Source organism: Thamnophis elegans, chromosome Z (genome assembly GCF_009769535.1).
Source record: "Thamnophis elegans isolate rThaEle1 chromosome Z, rThaEle1.pri, whole genome shotgun sequence".
Classification (NCBI taxonomy): Eukaryota; Metazoa; Chordata; class Lepidosauria; order Squamata; family Colubridae; genus Thamnophis; species Thamnophis elegans.
The window spans coordinates 94,868,175-94,885,588 of NC_045558.1; the positions used below are offsets into that span (position 1 = coordinate 94,868,175).

Sequence of the window (17,414 nt, forward strand, 5' to 3'; positions counted from 1 at the left end):
CCATTAATAATTTGACTTCCACCTCCTAAAAAAGATAATTTGACCACATCTATAGAATCATTGCAAGGGGTAGAAGAGATGATAAGAGATCATCTAAATCAATGATGACTAACCTTTTCCGGGCTGAGTGCCCAAAGCATGCGCCCCCAACCCCCCAAAATGCAATGAATGTGTGCCCCCAGCACATGCGTCCCCTGCACATGCATGCGTGCCCTCATGCATGCATGTGCCTCCCCCCCATGCATGCATGAGCTTTGCCCCGTGCATGTGCGACAGAGACCTGACAACCAGCTGGAGCTGAACTAAGGCAATGGCTAACATGCTCACAGAGATATGCCATAGGTTCACCATCATGGATCCACACTAATCCAACTTCCAGCAGTCACAAGAAATCGAGCATCATTTTGAAGTCTTTCACTGGAGGAGATTCCATGAGGCTCTCTGTTCTATTATTAAACAGCTTGCTTATTTATTTATTTATTTATTTATTTATTTATTTATTTACTTACTTACTTACTTACATTTATTTTTTTAAAATCTTTACATAGTCGCCAATCTTCCAATCAACCCTGAGCAGTTTCCAAACCAATTATATCCAATCTGCCACCATTTATCCATATTTCCATATCCATATTTATTCAGTGTAGAAGAAAATGGCTATGAAAGCACAGAAAGGCGGTGGGGGGGGGGAGGTTGGAATCCTCCTTGCCACCTCTCCATTACTAGGAGAATTGAAGAATTGAAGAGAGAGATCCATGACTTCAAATTCTCTTTGGCACTTGATAGTGGTAGTGTTGTTGTTCTTAATGTTGTAATCCTAATAAATTGGACAACCCAGAAAAATCTCTGTGGGAAATTCATTTATTTGGTTAAAATATGAACTTTATTTAGTTTTGATTTATTGAGGCCAACCATAATGTGTCAATTGTAGTGTATTGCATATCATGTTATATGAACCCCATTGTAGCTTATTCAAAAATCATGGTGAAAAACACGTAGTTGGATGATGTGATCACCTGTATAGATCATCTCCTTGCTGTCCATCCTGAACATTTTGGTTTGTGCTGTTCAAGTGGCATGCCACTCTGTTTCCACAGCTTGCACAATTCCTGCCTGCTGAAGCCCAAGTTGGATTTTATAAACTTCCTCAGCTTTTGGACCACTTCCAAAATGCATGTCCTTTATTTCTGGAGACAGTGCTAAAGTGCTTTCTTTTTTTTTTTTTAAAAAAAAAACTCTTTAAAAAGAGGAATGGAAAAGCAGCAGCAAAATCAATATGAAGATGGACAATAAGATCTACCATCATTCTAATTAGGTGCAGCAATACTGATTATAGTGATTTTTCTATGTATCTATGTGGCAATCTGTCAAAAAAGGGCTTCTGTGTAGTGGGTGAAACAGGTGAAATGAAACTCAGCTGGAAATTTCCTTATGCCCCACCCTGTACTGTGCCAACTTATCTATAAGCGTTTTTATCTTAGGCAATTTCCTTGTGCCCCACCTCCATACTGTACCAACTTACCTATCAACCTTTTTGTTTTGGGAGATGTGTCTAACACTGCCCCAGAATAGCTCTAGGTATGAGCTCAAAATTAGCTGAAGTGACAGCGCTGCAAGACATTTATTTTCAGTATGCTTGTTAAACTGTCAATGTAACTCTGAGAACTTCTGTGGGAGGAAAGGTGCCAGGTCCTGGATTCCCAGGCTCCCATCTCCCAACTTCATTCTACCACATTAAGAAAGCCATTAAGTGGATGCTTTTCCCAATTAGCATGTGGAAGTGGGACCCCTGCAATGCACTAATATGCTGCACAGTAAAGGTATCATCTTCTGACCTCTTTACTGAATGATAACAGAAATCAGCTGCCAAGACAGAGTAGATTATTGTATATTGACCTACTTTTGTTTTAGTAGAAGAAAGCAGGTTAAAGTAGCTCCCTGGAAGAAGCCATTGTTTTAAATGGTCTCTTTTCACAGCACTGCTTTGCCTCTCATGTTTTGGGTAGAATGTGTGTACCCACCTTGTTCGCAAGGTTCCCAAAGACTAGAATTCAGAGGACAGATTCTTATTACAAATGAATCTATCTGGCTTATAGAAGCTTTGGGTTTCTAGTTATATCCAAGTTTCCACATTTTTAGATGCAAGTTTTTTGCAAGGGTTACTTTTTATGCAATTGCACGCAACAGCATCTCAGTATTTCTCCTTTTAATATTTATGATTTGGGGATATGGTATTTTTCATTGTTCTTCACTGAACACAATAAACACTTCAGAGATAGCATTTTAGAAAATAGTTTTATTCCCATGATAATGATGGGTTTGGATTATTGAAGCATTGAAGAACCAGTTGTATAATGATGAGGCAAAAATGAAATAAAATTTCTATTCTATTGATAATAACCTTTCTCTTTTGCTCCCCACTCAAATTAAGCAACAAAACAACCCAAAGAGGAGTCTAAAACCAAGAGGTACAAATAGGTTGGGGATGAAGATGATCAATCTTAATTATTTGAAAGTTCAATATCATATTCTTAAAAATATCTCCACAGCTACCCCCTTTTCACCCCAGAAACTCCTGTTTGTAAATCTTTTGGTAAAATCATTCATTAAAAATTTGGCCAAATAATTTTATCTCAAGGTACAATAAATAATATAAAATACACTCTCTTAAAATAATCTAATAATTTGATATATTCTTCTTGTTCAAATCCCATTTGTAATCCTTTTGTCTATTGCAAAGAAACAAACTCAGCTAAACAGTTAACTTGTTGGTAGAGAGTTTATGAATCTGCAACTTTTTATCTCCACTGAAGCAGCAGAAAAAATTTAAATCCATCCCAGAACAAACTTGAACATATAGATAGAGTAATAGATCTTCTATTGTCTTTCATATTCAGAATTTTGTAGGCATGGCAAGAAGGGAAAACCTAAAACTAATTTGGATTTAACAGGAATCAAAATAGCCTATTCCTATCTCTAATGTCATTTAATCAATTCGACACAAGAAGTCTGGGACTGCTGAAGTTGAAGTTCTCAGAGCAGAAAAATTAAAGCAATATATGGTGGTGTCTAATAGAAAGATTATCCATTAAAGTGCTGTGGGTGTGCAAAGCTCTGGAATAAGAGGGAGCAGCTTAAAATAAGGAATCAGATACCAATAAACCAAAGAGAACTTCAGTTTTAAGCGTAGGTAGGGAAGAATTACATAACTGGATCAAACCAATAGCAAAATTCTGGGGAGATTATCTGTTTTCTTTTCTTTCCTTTTCCCTACAGCAAAAAGGACCAAAAATCAATCATTCTGCCACTAACCATGAGGTCAAATCCTATCAGGATCAGCCACCCCCAATCATTGCAAGATGTCATAAATTAAAAAAAATGTGCCTCATTTTGCCAACCTTTGTTTCTGGTTAACAGTTATTCTTATGTTTCATTTCAATTCCTTATACTTTCTTGGTAGAGTAAGGTAGGCTGGATTTATATGCCACAATGTCCTCCCTTTTTCCTACTAGTTGAATATGCCAAAATCTTACCAGCTTTAGCAAAGAAAGATGCCAGTCCTTTTTGACTTGGAGACTTTCAGCTATCTTGAGCTATGACTCCCTGAATCCTTAGCCTTTGGCACCATATTGAAGAAGGTTGCCCAAATCCAAGGATCTGATGTCAGCCCATTTTTTATTATTTTTTCCTCCAAATACAACCAAGTTTCCGGTATCTTCCTTTCTTTAATATTTCTACAAACACTATTCTAACAGAGCCTGGGGCATATAATTTATAATCAAAGGCAGAGTAGTCTTCAGAAATGATATGCAAATGCTTCAGTACTCACAAGAGAGTAAGCACAGCACTTCTCCACTATACATCAGTCTCCCTTTTTTCAGGCTTCCATCCAAGTCTTAATGAATCTATTCATTCAAAATTAACATGACACTTAAAGCAGTGGAGCCTTTTTTTTTCTAAGCTCACATAGAAGCCTGAAATATCTATAGGGGAGGGAAGGGAAACTCCTGAGATCCCTGTGTTATTTAGAAATAACAATGGTTACTTACAGTTCCATGCCACGATAATAAATCTTAGTAAAGATCAATCCTTTTAAGTGTAAGTAAGTACAGAATCTAGCTGATTTCAAGAAAAGTTAAGCAAAGTTGATTAAAACTACTTAGAGGGCAACAATAATAAATTACCTCTATATTGTTGCCAAGTAAACCACATGGATCTGTCCATGAAGTCACAATTCTTACCTGTTAAAATCCTTTTAAAGGAAGATCCTGGGGACTAGAGGCAGGAAGTAGTTTGGACCCAAAAATTTACATTCTTTAAACATTGGTCTGGGTAAGAGAGAGTCTATCACAGCGTAACTGATAATGGTATGAGCAAGCAGCTACAAATTTCCCACTATGGATATAGTTAACATGTTTTGCCTTGATGATCATCGCTGGACTTCCCCTAGATCCAGTATGTTTCTGGACCTGCACATGAGTAATTAATAGTAACAGATTAGGACTCCAACTTGACCTATCCCAATTCCTCTTATTTCTGTTTTCTCTCATGGAGGCCTATGTTTGTTGAAACTTATCTAGCACATTATCAGAAGAGGAAGACAAGCTAGTTTCCCAAGTTCTACAAGGAAAAAAAATCCTCAGGAAGAAAGAAGCAATAGCAGGATGGGTCAACAGGCAGGCTTTCCACAAAAGAAGGCATTTCCTGCAACAAAGGCAAAGGAGAAAGCTAGCATTGCCTCCTTGTGGGCTCTAGGGAGTGAGAGAGCTGGCCTGCCTTTTATCTGCCTAATACCTCAGGCCGGGCTATCACACATGCTAGAAAGAGTTTTCCAAAATCAGTACTAAGAGCCAGACAACAATTTACAGGGATGTCAAAGACTTTCTCTCTGCCAGGCACATGGCACATACCACACGTACATGCATGCATTCTGTATGATCAGAATCTGTTCAGCATGCAAAATACGAACAGAAGGGCCCTGAGCAGAGGCACTGGAGGGCTGAAGCATTTAAGGCAGCCTTCTCCAACATGATAACTTCCAGATGTGCTGGCTGGGAATTATGCAGTTATCGCAACAGGCCTGGAGGTTGCCAAAATGGAGAAGGCTGATTTAAGGTGATTTGTGTTGTAATTCTTTTCTAGGCACTGGAAAAGATCTGGCAATGAACAAATCTTGGGAGAAAAATTGAAAGTTATCTTTTTCTCCCTTTCCCCCACAGTGGTGGGCTGGTTGCAGCACCATAAGATAGCAGGAAGAGATCTATGACAGTTTGAATTGAAAGAGGAAAGGAAGCCATCTTCCTCAAGAAGCTGTTTGGCTTTGGCTGGAGACAGGAACAAAGGACTTTAGAAGATCCAGTCTATAGTCACTGTCCACTCCAGCCATTCCCCCAGCATTTGGGGTAATTTGAGGCACCAGCGGAGACCAATCTTCTCCCTGTCCTCAGAGACTCTGTCCCCACCCTTCCAGCCCTGAAGTATAAAGAAGCATTTAAGGACAGTGTGATTCTTCATGATCTTGTGGGAAAGCCCAGGCAGTGCTGCTGGCAGGGAGAGGATGTTAAAGAAGTTGTTGGCACAAATGGCAGAGGGGGGATGGAGGGAGTCCCCAGACAAGGAAGGATGTTGAGTTACAGGCCTGGTCAATAATGGTGTGGCTTTGGGGGTGCAAACACTACAGCCATCAAGCTCTTCCTGTAGGGCTGAAGGCCAATCTTTTAGGAACAGCCTCTGCCCTCAGTGGCTCTCAGCTGCCACCCCCAAAGGTCTGAGTGGAAACAAGCTTCTTTCTAGGTGGATAAAAACCCACCCTTGAGGCCTTAACGGATATAAGCATCACGCCCCCAGTCTTCCATATTGTTTTGGTTATGACCTAGAACCTCCACCTCTTCCTCTTCCTGGCAGTAGCGTTCCCTCCCTTTGCCCCGCCCACGCAGAGACCGATTATGGTTTTGTCGGTCAGGCTCCTTGGCTTCCAGGGAGCCTTGGCACTGGAGGGGACGATGACCGCGGCCCTGGAAGTGATGAGGCTCAGGTTCTTCAGCCTCCCAGGCGCCTTGGCGGTGACTCAGGCAAGGAAGCTCCGGCTCCTCATAAGGGTCAGTTTCAATGTCCATGCAGGAATCCGTTGGATCGGTGTAAGCAGAATCACGACTGCCCGGCATCTCTGAATCAAAGGTGTCTTGTCGGGAAAGGCCTCGGGCAGCCAAGTGAGAAGGAGGCACCATTGAACGGATCTGGCCATGCCCCACTGGCTGCCCTGTGTAGCTGTGGAGGCCAGGATGCTCAGGGTCATGAGGCTCCTCCCCATGCACCAAATAGGGTCCCTGATTGAAAGAAGCAGATATCGCACACCATGCAAACGAACAGAAGAAAAAGATAAAACAATGTTAGTGCAGCCACCACATAGCAGCGGTAATATCCTCCAACTGGTTAGAATGAGACATTCTTGAACTCTAGTCTTGTGAATCACCCTAGATTTAAGAAAGCAGTCAGCATTTTATCTCCCCAGGCCAAGACAGACCATTTCCTTTGGCAGCATTTCCTCTTCTTTCTCCCCAAGCAGTTGAACAAGAAAATCCTCATGCATCTTAATGCCAAAGAAACTTGCAAAGAAATAAAGATGGACAATTGAGGGACTGAGAAATTAGGGGTGTCAGAAAAGAGATTTGGAACAGTAGTGCTGCTGGTTAATTATAAAGTCCAGACTTAATGGCGTAAAGTGTACTTTTAGGCAATAATGTATATTACTTCACTTACTTCAACAGAAAACATGCCATGCTGTATTTTGGCTCTCCAAGCTAGGATCTAGAATTTTGTCCCCAAATTCTTCCCTGAATGGCATCACCAGGAAAAAGGGAAATAGCTTCAGAGAAGAATGTTAGTTCTGGCATGTTGTCAGAAATTGCTGTTTGGATGTAGTTTTGGACAGGTTTTGCAGAATCAATGTGAACTAGAACAGGAATGAGAATTTTCTGGCCCTCCAATTGGATTTTTCTCACCACCACTCCTTCCAGATTTTGCTATGTTTCACTCCTTGTGACAAACATACATACATGCATGCATGCATGCATACATACATACGTACGTACGTACGTACATACACACACACACGCACACATATAGTTATTTAGGGAAAAATGAGACTTTTTTATTGTTTCTATGTTAGAAAGACTTACCATCCAGTTTGATAACCTGCAAGATTTCAGCAGATATAGCTCAAGATCAAACTGACAGCAAAATTGCTCTGCAGGTAGTCCTCAACTTACAACCACAACTGAGCCCAACATTTCTGTTAAGTGAGGCAATTGTTAAGTAAGTTTTCCCCAATTTTTAGGCCTTTCTTGCCACAGTTGCTAAATGACTCGCTGCAGTTGTTCAGTTAGTAGCACAGTTGTTTCATGAATCTACTTCCCCATTGATTTTGCTCATCAGAATGTCAAAAAAGGGACTCTTGGACACTGCAACCATCATAAATATGAGGCAGTTGCCAAGTGTCTGAATTTTGATCACATACCCATGGGGAGGCTGCAACAGGTGTAAGTGTGAAAAATGGTCAAAGGTCACTTTTTTCAATGCTGTTGTAACTTCAAATGGTCACTAAATGAATTGATGTAAGTCGAGGACTACTTGTATCTAGATTTCGGTCAAGTTCTGACATAATGCCATTTATATAGATAATTAGTAGATCATTAATCTATTGAGTCTCATCATGCAGACCCATAAAAAAGCAAGGGAGGCCAATTGGGGAAAGGAACAACTTAAGGATGAGCTTCATAAATATTTTTACCACTTTCATCATATACTCAAACATCTATTTGAAACAAGGAAAGCTCAAGTTTCTGAATGATAGGAACAGATTACCTTCATTCCTGAAAAAATATTATAGTCATGGTGCAAATTCATATTTTTAACTAAAGAAAGAAATATATTAGATGAGCCTCATACCAGTTTACTAGGTGCAAAGATGAGGGTCCTAGTAAAAGTAAAAAGATAAGACATTGCATAATGTGATGTGGAAGGTGCTGATTTTGACAAAATGGGGTGCTGATTCTGATAGATTAGTGTTGCCACCTTGTCTACTAATTGCTTAGGAAGCTAGAAGGGACATTGTTTTGATAAGTTGCAACAATGATTAAGTTTTTAGACAGTATATTATTTGGAGAGGCAGTAGTAGTGGGTTTTCTTAGATAATCTCACTCCACTGAAGCTTCCCCAACCTTGGTGTATTCTAGATGTGCTGAAGCTCAACACAGAGAATTTTCAGCGCACTGAAAATTCACTCAGTTGAGTTGATACCAATACATCTGAGGAGTACCAAATTGGAGAATAATAACCTTTTGAGTACAGCCCTTTCTACATTCTCATATTCTGTTTAGGAATACAATAGGAACAAAGCATGGCAGAGGAGGTGAATGGTAGTGCAAATTGATCCAGAAAAAAATGGCAACTATGGGCACCTTTGTGGCATAGTAACCCAGCTTCTGCATTCATGTACATACATTTGCAAAAAGCTTGGTCAATTCCTGCATGGCTTGACAAGAAAGTGAAGGAAAATGAATGCCTTTATGGCTTCTATGATACCATTTTACCATGATAAAGATAACCTGCAATATCTTCCCTCCATTTTACCATGATTAAGATAAACTGCAATATCAGACCCAAAATTCTTAGCTCAGTGTCCTAGCAAGTAATCCTTGTTAAGACAAAGGCAGGGGAAGATGTAGACACATAGGAAACCACACAAGGCCATCCTTTCAACAAAATTAGTGTAAATTTTGAAAAGGTGGAAGGATCCTTAGCAGAGAGATTCATCAGAGAAGTGTAAGGCAGAGAGCAGAAGAAGAAACATAGAACAATCACTAACAGTCCTTTGAGGGCAAGTGGGAGCCTTGTTGATGGGTCTCCCTTAATTCTTCTTTCTGGAGCAACATCCCAGTTTTTCCAGAAAGCTATAATTCATGTTCTTCAACCCGGATAGCTCCACTCAGCCCCTCGTCTAGGCTGCCCCTCCCACCCCAGAACCCCAGGTTGCGCTTGAGGGAGGTCAGCACTTGTACCTGGAGGTTGGAGACAGGGGCAGGGCTCGCAGCCAAGGCAGCAGTTGCCATGGTGCGGGTTAGCAATGGATTGGGTGGATTACTGCTAGGAGGATGGGTGGCCTTCCAGTAGGCTTCTAGGTACTCAGACAGGTGTTCACAAGCATCTTCCAATTGGTTTTCATCCAGAATGATGTCAAACATTTCCTGCAGAAAAATAGGATGAAGAGTAGCAGTAAATTGGTCCAATGAGAGAAATAGAGAGATGGTGTAGGTGTGGGAAATGGGAAGGAATATCAGGAGCAGCAGTAAGCAAAGGAGGAAGTAGACAGATTTTATGAATAGAAGTCAGTGGGCTGCAGTAGTAGGTGTTTAAAAACACAATATTCTTCAATTTCCAGAGAGTAAACCTTGGGAGATGACAGGAAAGAGTTGAAGAGGAGACCTACAACATGATCTTTATGTACCACCTAAGTTTACTTAAATCCTTCAGATACAATAAAGGATACTATCCCATTACTGTATTGAAAAATTATTCTAGTGCCATGACCATTGTAACAGAGAAATGGGGAACTATATATTGGTGTTTTTTACTAGTGGTAAAATAGTTTTTGGTCAGCCCTTCCTCTGTATGAACATGCTGGCCAAGCATATTAGGAATTGTAATCCATCATCACTGGAAATCACCAATAAAAAAGACTAGGCTACACATGATACTAAGCACAGAAGAGTCATAATAACTTCCCTATTTGGCTTATTTTGTAAGCATGGGCACAGATACAGATCAATAACTTATCTAAGGAATGGAATATCACAACAGAGGCTGAAATGTGAAGTTTGGTACTACAAAGATAAGGGCAGGGCAAAGTGATGGTGGTAAGAAGAAAGCCAAATGCTTCATTTGCATGGTGTAACTGGGATTGAAAACATAAAAGGAAGGGAGAGAATAGTTGAAGGAGTCCTGCCCATTAGGCTGCTGCATCCAATGTGAGAACTTACTGGGGGACATTGTGCCAACTTGTCTGATGCCACCATTTGCACATTCAAGTGCTTGGCCTGGGATTTACCTCTAGATTTCACCAACCTTTGCAGCACCTGTTGGAGAAAGAATGGGAGAAAGATAAATCAGGGCCCAAAAGAATGGAGACAGAATAAGAACAAACCAATTATTAAAAGAGAGGAAGATATTTCCAAGGAACTTTTGCTGTCATCCTTCTCCTGAAAGAACCCTTGCAATTGTATGAATATTTATTTATAGAGAAGAGATATTCTCCTCAGCACAGAGCCTTTATTCATCAGAGTAAATAGTCCCAGAAAGAAGATTACATTTCACATTGTAGAGATGAAGTAGCAATTTAGAGTGGATAGATTGGAGTGATAATAGAGCAATGTTTTGCCTTCTGCATCCTGTCTTCATTTCCTAGCATTTCATGTAAAAATGATTGTGTCTCTTCTTGACATCTTAAATAACTCATTTGAGCCTGAAGAGTTTCTGAATTAGTTGGGCCAGTGATCTAATTTGTCACAAGTTATTTTCTTATGTGCAGTTGCTTTGAAAAGAAGCAAACAAAAGAAGCTACACATGAATTTGTATGAACCATGTGATGTCTTTACATTTAACAGAGCGTAATTCCACTTATGCATGATCACCCTCAATTTTAAGCAAGCTATGCTCAAAATAAGATCAAGTTTTGAAAAGAGAAAACATGAAACAGAAATAGCCTGGGGTGAAAACTGGAAAACTCTTTGGTCAACAAACAACAAGGAAAAAATATAACTAATGAAAAGTAAGAAAATAAGGTTATGAAACATGCAAAAGGTTACACATTTCTGATCATCTGAGGAATATTATATTTTTATTTTCTAAGCTGTTTAATGCCTTCCCCTTTAAGAACAGAACTTCTGCAGGAATAAATCAACAAAAGAAGTACTGTAATTCATTAGAGACAACACAGGATTTTCATGCAAATTTTCATAAATTCAATCCCTGATACCAAAAGGACTGGAAAAGATTCCTTCCTGAAATCATGGAGAACACTGGCAGTCAATGAAAAATACTGCAAGGTAAGTGCACTACTATTTCAGTTCCACAATTTCTGGCTTCTATGTAACTTGCACATTCTCCTCTATAATTTAGCACTAACCAGTTTCCAAAAGATATTAAAAGTTTGTGTAAAAAGTATTTATATATCACTTATGCACTCCTTCTGAGATTAAATATTTCTATACGCTATTCTCACCTGCACATGCCCCATGAAGTACATAAGAATTTTCTAATTTCTTTTGGCACCAAGTCCCTCTATGATCACCCACCTTTCTTTCCCAAACCATGTGGAAGGTAATTTGTTAGTAGAATCAGGCTGACGAAAAAGGAAATTTGTTCACCTTTGGGGAAGATATCTTGATGTAGACAATAATAGGTGCTAATGAGGTCTTGGAGAGTTGAGCTGGATGATTAATGGTGTCTGCATCCAAGGCAACCAGTTGTAATGTTCGAGCCAATTCAAAGATGCGCTCTATCTCACTCTGCACTTCAGCTGCCAAGGCAGAGAGCAAGCAGCAAAGAAGGAGAAGACAAGGTCAGCACTGCCATGGGAAAAAAATAGCAGCAAGATTCAACTGCCCTGTGATAGTTCTAAAACAATTTTTCTCAACCTTGTTTGCTTCTGAAGAACTGAACATTCCAATTATGGAATTCTGAGAAATGATATCAAACAAAAGGAAAGCAACAGATTTGGGAATATCTTTACTGTTCCCTTTTGTAGCATCTGTTCAATGCATGAAATGTAATCAGTTATAATTACCTCACTATTTTCACCATTATATTTAGGCACCACAGCTATAGCACGCATTATTGTGAGATTGTGGAAGATGCTGCCTTTGAAAAAAGGATACATTTATTAAATCTGCCTATTTTATAGGACAAACATTAATCATTTTCACTTCTGAGTGATCAACAGTGTCTGATCCACTGACAGTTTGATTTAAAGCCATTTCTCAAATGAGGAAAAGTAAAGTAGCTCCTAGCCACAAGAAGCAAGTTTGAAGCATAAATAAGAAAGCTAAGTTTTGATTCAAAAAGTCTGATCCAGGAAGATATTCCCCATGGCATTAATAGGAAGAATCTAGTCCTTCCTCATCGCTTCTAGGGTAATTTTTAGTGGAGTTCATGCCACGTTAGGACAGTAATGTGGGAAATAATACCATGTGGAAATGCTACCTGTAGTCCATTGTGATCTTGTTTTAAATGTTTCTGTTTTTGTTTATTTTTTTCTTTTAAGTTTTCAATTTAAGTCCAATTGTATGGAACTCCCAGAATTTTCCAGGCAGCATGACCATTAGTGAGAATTCTGGGAGTCAAAGTCTACAAACCTGCAGGGTACCAAAATTGGAAATGGCAAAGACAGGAAATAAATAAATAGATAAATAAATAAATTTAAATATAGAATCTGTAACCTTTTACAACCAAGTGATTTCTCTAACAGTGTTAGAGCATTAAGACTACTCACAGATATGTCCCACTGAATTTAACTGGTCTTCTCCCAAGTAAATATGCATAGAGCTGCAACCAAAATATTAAGCATTGTTGCTGTCCTTATGATGGCCATGAACGTGGGGTGGGGGGACACATTCTTTTTTGGATTTGGTTTATTAAGATCTTAGGAAATGAATGAAAGTGAAAAATGAGACTGATATGACTCTGCATTTTTCACTTCCCAAACACAATTAAAAATCCAAAAAAATGTTTTAAACATTTTAGCAAGAGTGAAACATATTTATTGTTCTGGTTTTGAACACCCTCTGCCCCATTATCTTAAATATATCTCCCATGCTGAACTTAAGCAAGTTAAATTGGCACTTGGAAGGAACACTGGAGAGCTTGTGAAGTTAAAGGTTACATACCCAAGACATCTGTATCAGGAGCACAGAAAGGAAGAGGATGCGCAGAAACAAGGGAAGGAAAATTGTGGGAAGGAGGGGGGGAAAAGAGAAGAGTGAGTCGAAGTCATTGGGAAGCAGCAGAAGATGCCTACAAGTCTGATGAGGTCACAACACGGGGAGGGATTAAAAATAGAGAAGGCTGCTGACAAACCCAACTGCTTTCTCCTTTTTCAATTGTTGTTTGAGAAGGAACATTCTTCCTCATGCACAGAAGTGTGTGTGATTTAAAATGCACCCCATTGTCCATGCTCTGCATATTTTAGGTTGCCCCACTTCCATTCCTGAATATAGATAAATTCATGTTGTTGTAGAGACCATCCCAATGCCCTGCTCAAGGATTGGGTCAAAGGGGTTCTGTTAGGGAGAGGGGGAGAAAGAAACAACACTACAAAAAAAAAATTAAAAAATCAAGTAGCATCCAGGAAAAGGTATTCTCAACTGATACAGATTAGAGTTAGACAAGGCTTAGGTACCATGCAAATGTTAGTGTAATGTGACTGACTGCCTTCTCTTCCCTCCCACGATTTCAACAACAACAACAACAAAACAAAAAAAACAATCCTGAGAATTTTTTTTAGAAGAAAAAAGATTTGAAATTTTCTTTCAGGATCTCAACTTAGCCTTACCCAGACTTGAACGGGTACTGGAGCGCTCAATGATGGTGTGTTTGCTAGGATTGTTGAGGACTGAGCGCTTAGCCAGAGAGATATCAGCAGTCACACGTGTGATGGATATTCTGTAGAAGACACAGAGGGATGAATAGCTGAGGAAGCCAACTTCATTCGCCAGGTATTCCCATCAGATCACTAGGATGGTATTTCTGGCATTAGAACCAGAAAAATAAATCTAAATGTCTGCCAATGGAAGTTTAACAATTTCAGCCCAACCAAACTGAAACTGGTTTCTCTTCATTAATTAGAAAAGGAGTTTTTAACAAACTACAAGTTTTTATTTCAAAAAGAAATGTCTAACCTTCAGCTCCTGGAAGAAAGAAGGGAAAATGTTTTGTAGTCAGTAAAATGCAGGAAAACTTGTAGAAATTCTGGAAGGCAGAAACTCTGTACCAACCCTCCCATATCTTATGACCTCTACCTGGATTTTTTCCTGAAATCACATAGATGTGGCCATAAGATTTCCAGGTTTCCCCCAATACCTCTCTCCCCCCCCCCCCCCAGGCTCTGTTCATACCTGCCATCAAATCGGCGTTTCAAGAAATCAAACAAGGCTTTCTGCATCATGTCTGTCACCTAGGAAGATAAAAGGGAAGGGGAGGAGAGGTACACAGAAGTTAGTATCCAAAAGTTTGTATATTTGCAAAGTAAGATGGGTGCAAAGTTTTATGCCAGCAGTTGATAAAAAATTGTCCAGTAGACTTTGAATGTAAAACTCTTGGATATGTTGCAGTTTAATTGCCAACTGATACAGTCTATGTTCTCTGCATTAATGGATATCCTTATGGATTCAAAAACTAGGCCTAAAATTAAGGATAAATTTCTTGACAGTTAAAACTATTAATCACTGGAACAACTTGCCTCCATAAGTTGTGGGTGCTCCAACCCTGGGAGATTTAAAGAAGAGATTGGACAATCTTTACCTACCTTTATCTGAAATGGTATGGGATTTCATGCCTGAGCAGGGGGATGGACTAGAGGACCTCCAAGGTCCCTTCCAACTCTATTATTCTATTATTCTGTAACTAGGGTCATATAGCAAAGTGTGATTTGCATAACCATGTACAACTGCATTCATATAGAGCTGAGCCATAATGCTTCCCAGAAGTATTTGGAATGGCAATTTATAAATGTGATGGATGATATATGACTGACAGACAGACAGACACACACGCACACACACACACAGACTGTAATTGGATTAATGCAAAATATTATTACAAAATAAAATCCAACATTCCTCTGTAATAATTTGACTTTTTATTTTGATTGATTCTGCCCAAGAAACAGAAAGAGAGAATTATTAATCTAAATAAAAGTATTACAATTTAGTTTTCTGCTTTTTAATTGTTATAAGAATTCTCCTTAACATTTTTGTGGGGAAAGGAAAGTGTAAAACACTAAAAGTGAGTTTAGATTGATAATTTAAAGATCAGAAAAATCAATTATATCTGAAAGGAAATGAGTGTGTGTGGGCAAACAATTGATAGAAACATTCACAATCTATTCTTAACATCTGATTGACAACTTTGAAAGATCTTTTATCTTTCTATTTTAAATGAAGATTTCAAGGTTCAATAGTGTTCTACTTCCCAACCATTTATCCTGGAAAATAGTGTAGCGAGCCAGTGGGAAGAATGGGAAAATCATTTATAGAATCGTGGGTCAAAAGGGGAGCAAAGTTGAGATGAGCTACATTAAGATGAGGCATCAGCTCTCACTCAAATGCATGGAAGGAAGTTGGGTTAGAGTGACTTTTTTAGGAGTTAAGATTGTATTCAGCATTTGATGTTCCACATGAAACCATAAGTCAAAAAATGAGCAAAAATTGGATTGGGAGCACATTTGATTAAACTTCGTTTAAAGATTATATCTAATGATTTCCCAGTTCTGTTATAAATTAAACATTAAAATTAAACTTTTGGCGCTGCTCTACAGACTGCACCAAAACTTGTAAAAGCTACATACTATTCAATGGTTTCAGGAGATGTATCTAAAATTTGAACAATGAATTGGCAGATGAAAAAGATGTATGTTGGCCCTTTGGAAATGTTTCCAGCTTCCCGGTAAAGTAACCCAACTCCTCCATATTATTTTCCCCACATCACCATTAATCCCACTCTGCACCTCACATGCTCTATGCCTCACCTCATATCCTTTCAAAGACGGGCCTACAAGAATGATTGGCCGCATGGAAGGAACTACATCATATGGTGGCACATGCTCTGTCTGAGGACAAAGAAGAATAAAATATTAGGTTTGCTCTTGATTATTAACTCATGCTTTCAGAGTCTCACAATATCAATCTCTCCTTTGTGGGGATCCCCAGAGCTTGGCACTCTCTCCATTCAGTTTAACATCTACATGAAGCTGCTGAATGAAGTAATCTGGTGGCGTGGCATAATGTATTATCAGTATGCCCATAGCTTTATATCTCTACCCTTGGCCAACTCAATAATGATATGGAGGTTCTTGGTATCTGGAGGCTCTTGAAATCTGGATGAGGAAAAATGGGCTTCAACTGAACCCTAGCAAGTAGTTCTGGGTTCAATGGTCACCAAGTCCTGAGGACTTTCCATTGCTTGTCCTGGATGAAAGCAGAACAGAAACAGTGTGCAATTTGGGAACCCTGTGGACAGGCAGCTCCTATTCAAAAAATAGGTGGTGGACATAACAGAAGGTCTTTGGACCACTTGATGTTGTGCATTACAAGTGGTCCTTGATTTATGACAACAACTGAGCCCAGAATCGAAGTAATTAAATTTCTGGGAAACCTTCACCTGATGTGATATTTTATAAGCTTACTTACCGATTTTTGCTTCTGCTTGGCTATGTCCAGTGATCGCCATTAATGGTTGGGGTGGGGATAGGAATATGGGAATGGGAGAAGGGACAGGCAAGAGAAAAAACAAACAGGGCATGCGTGTTACTGACAGCTCACACTTGCAGAAGCAAAGGTAGGCACAGGAAGGAAAGGGAGAAAAAAACTAGGGCCAAGAAAAACAGGATACTGGCTGTTTTTCAGTATCAGTAAATTTATCCTTGTACCCACTAGTGGTGTGAGGAAAAACCTTCCATCAAGCATCCAGTTTGATCTCTCTTCTCCTTACTCTTCCTGCTCATGGCAGTCCATACTACTAAAGAGCAACGGAGGAGTCCTTTTGCTCCTTAAGGCAAAGAAAAACTTTATCCCTCTCCCTCCAGTTCCAGAACCCACACAAACTAGAAGTTAAACTTCAAGTCCGACAATGCGATAAGATTATCATCATCATCTGTAAGGCGAGATAGCTGATATAGGGGCAAAGATGCAGGATAAGCTTTGTCATACATGCAACTCAATCTTCCAAAATTGCCAAGGAGGTGCTTTCTCAAACTATTTATACTTCCATCTGAAAAACTTTGAAAGCTATTTCTGGAGAAAGGCAGCTAGTAGAGACAGCTAAGCACCCCCTTTACTCTTCTTCATAGCAAACTATCATTTGGCTATTAATGTGACATGCAATTTAGTCTTCCAATACTTGCCAACCTGTATCTTGAATTGGTTTAACAATTAGGCTCCAGGTTATTTTCTTCCCCTCTTTCTAAGGAAGGCTCTGAATAGGCACATTTCATATTCAGAGGTATCAAAAGAAGAGAATATTTGTGTAGAACTGTACAGAATATTCAGTGTATAGAACAGAATGTATAGAACAGAATATTCATGAATATGGAATACTCCAATAGCTTTTCCTCTCCACAGAAAAAGAACATTCATAGTGCTGAA

The 17,414-nt window shown here is 39.3% G+C and overlaps 1 protein-coding gene across 1 annotated transcript in view; it reads right to left on the minus strand.

Moving 5' to 3' along the window:
- Positions 1-2,369: 2,369 nt before the first annotated feature.
- Positions 2,370-17,414, minus strand: part of CACNB1 (calcium voltage-gated channel auxiliary subunit beta 1) — a 53,659-nt gene continuing 38,614 nt past the window's right edge. The window contains exons 7-14 of the mRNA XM_032238271.1: positions 16,461-16,480; positions 15,800-15,880; positions 14,169-14,227; positions 13,607-13,716; positions 11,424-11,575; positions 10,038-10,133; positions 9,060-9,245; positions 2,370-6,326 (exon numbers count right to left, since the gene is read on the minus strand). Coding sequence (XP_032094162.1) covers positions 5,820-6,326; positions 9,060-9,245; positions 10,038-10,133; positions 11,424-11,575; positions 13,607-13,716; positions 14,169-14,227; positions 15,800-15,880; positions 16,461-16,480 — 1,211 coding nt within the window. The 3' untranslated portion in view covers positions 2,370-5,819. The remainder of the gene's footprint in view (positions 6,327-9,059; positions 9,246-10,037; positions 10,134-11,423; positions 11,576-13,606; positions 13,717-14,168; positions 14,228-15,799; positions 15,881-16,460; positions 16,481-17,414) is intronic.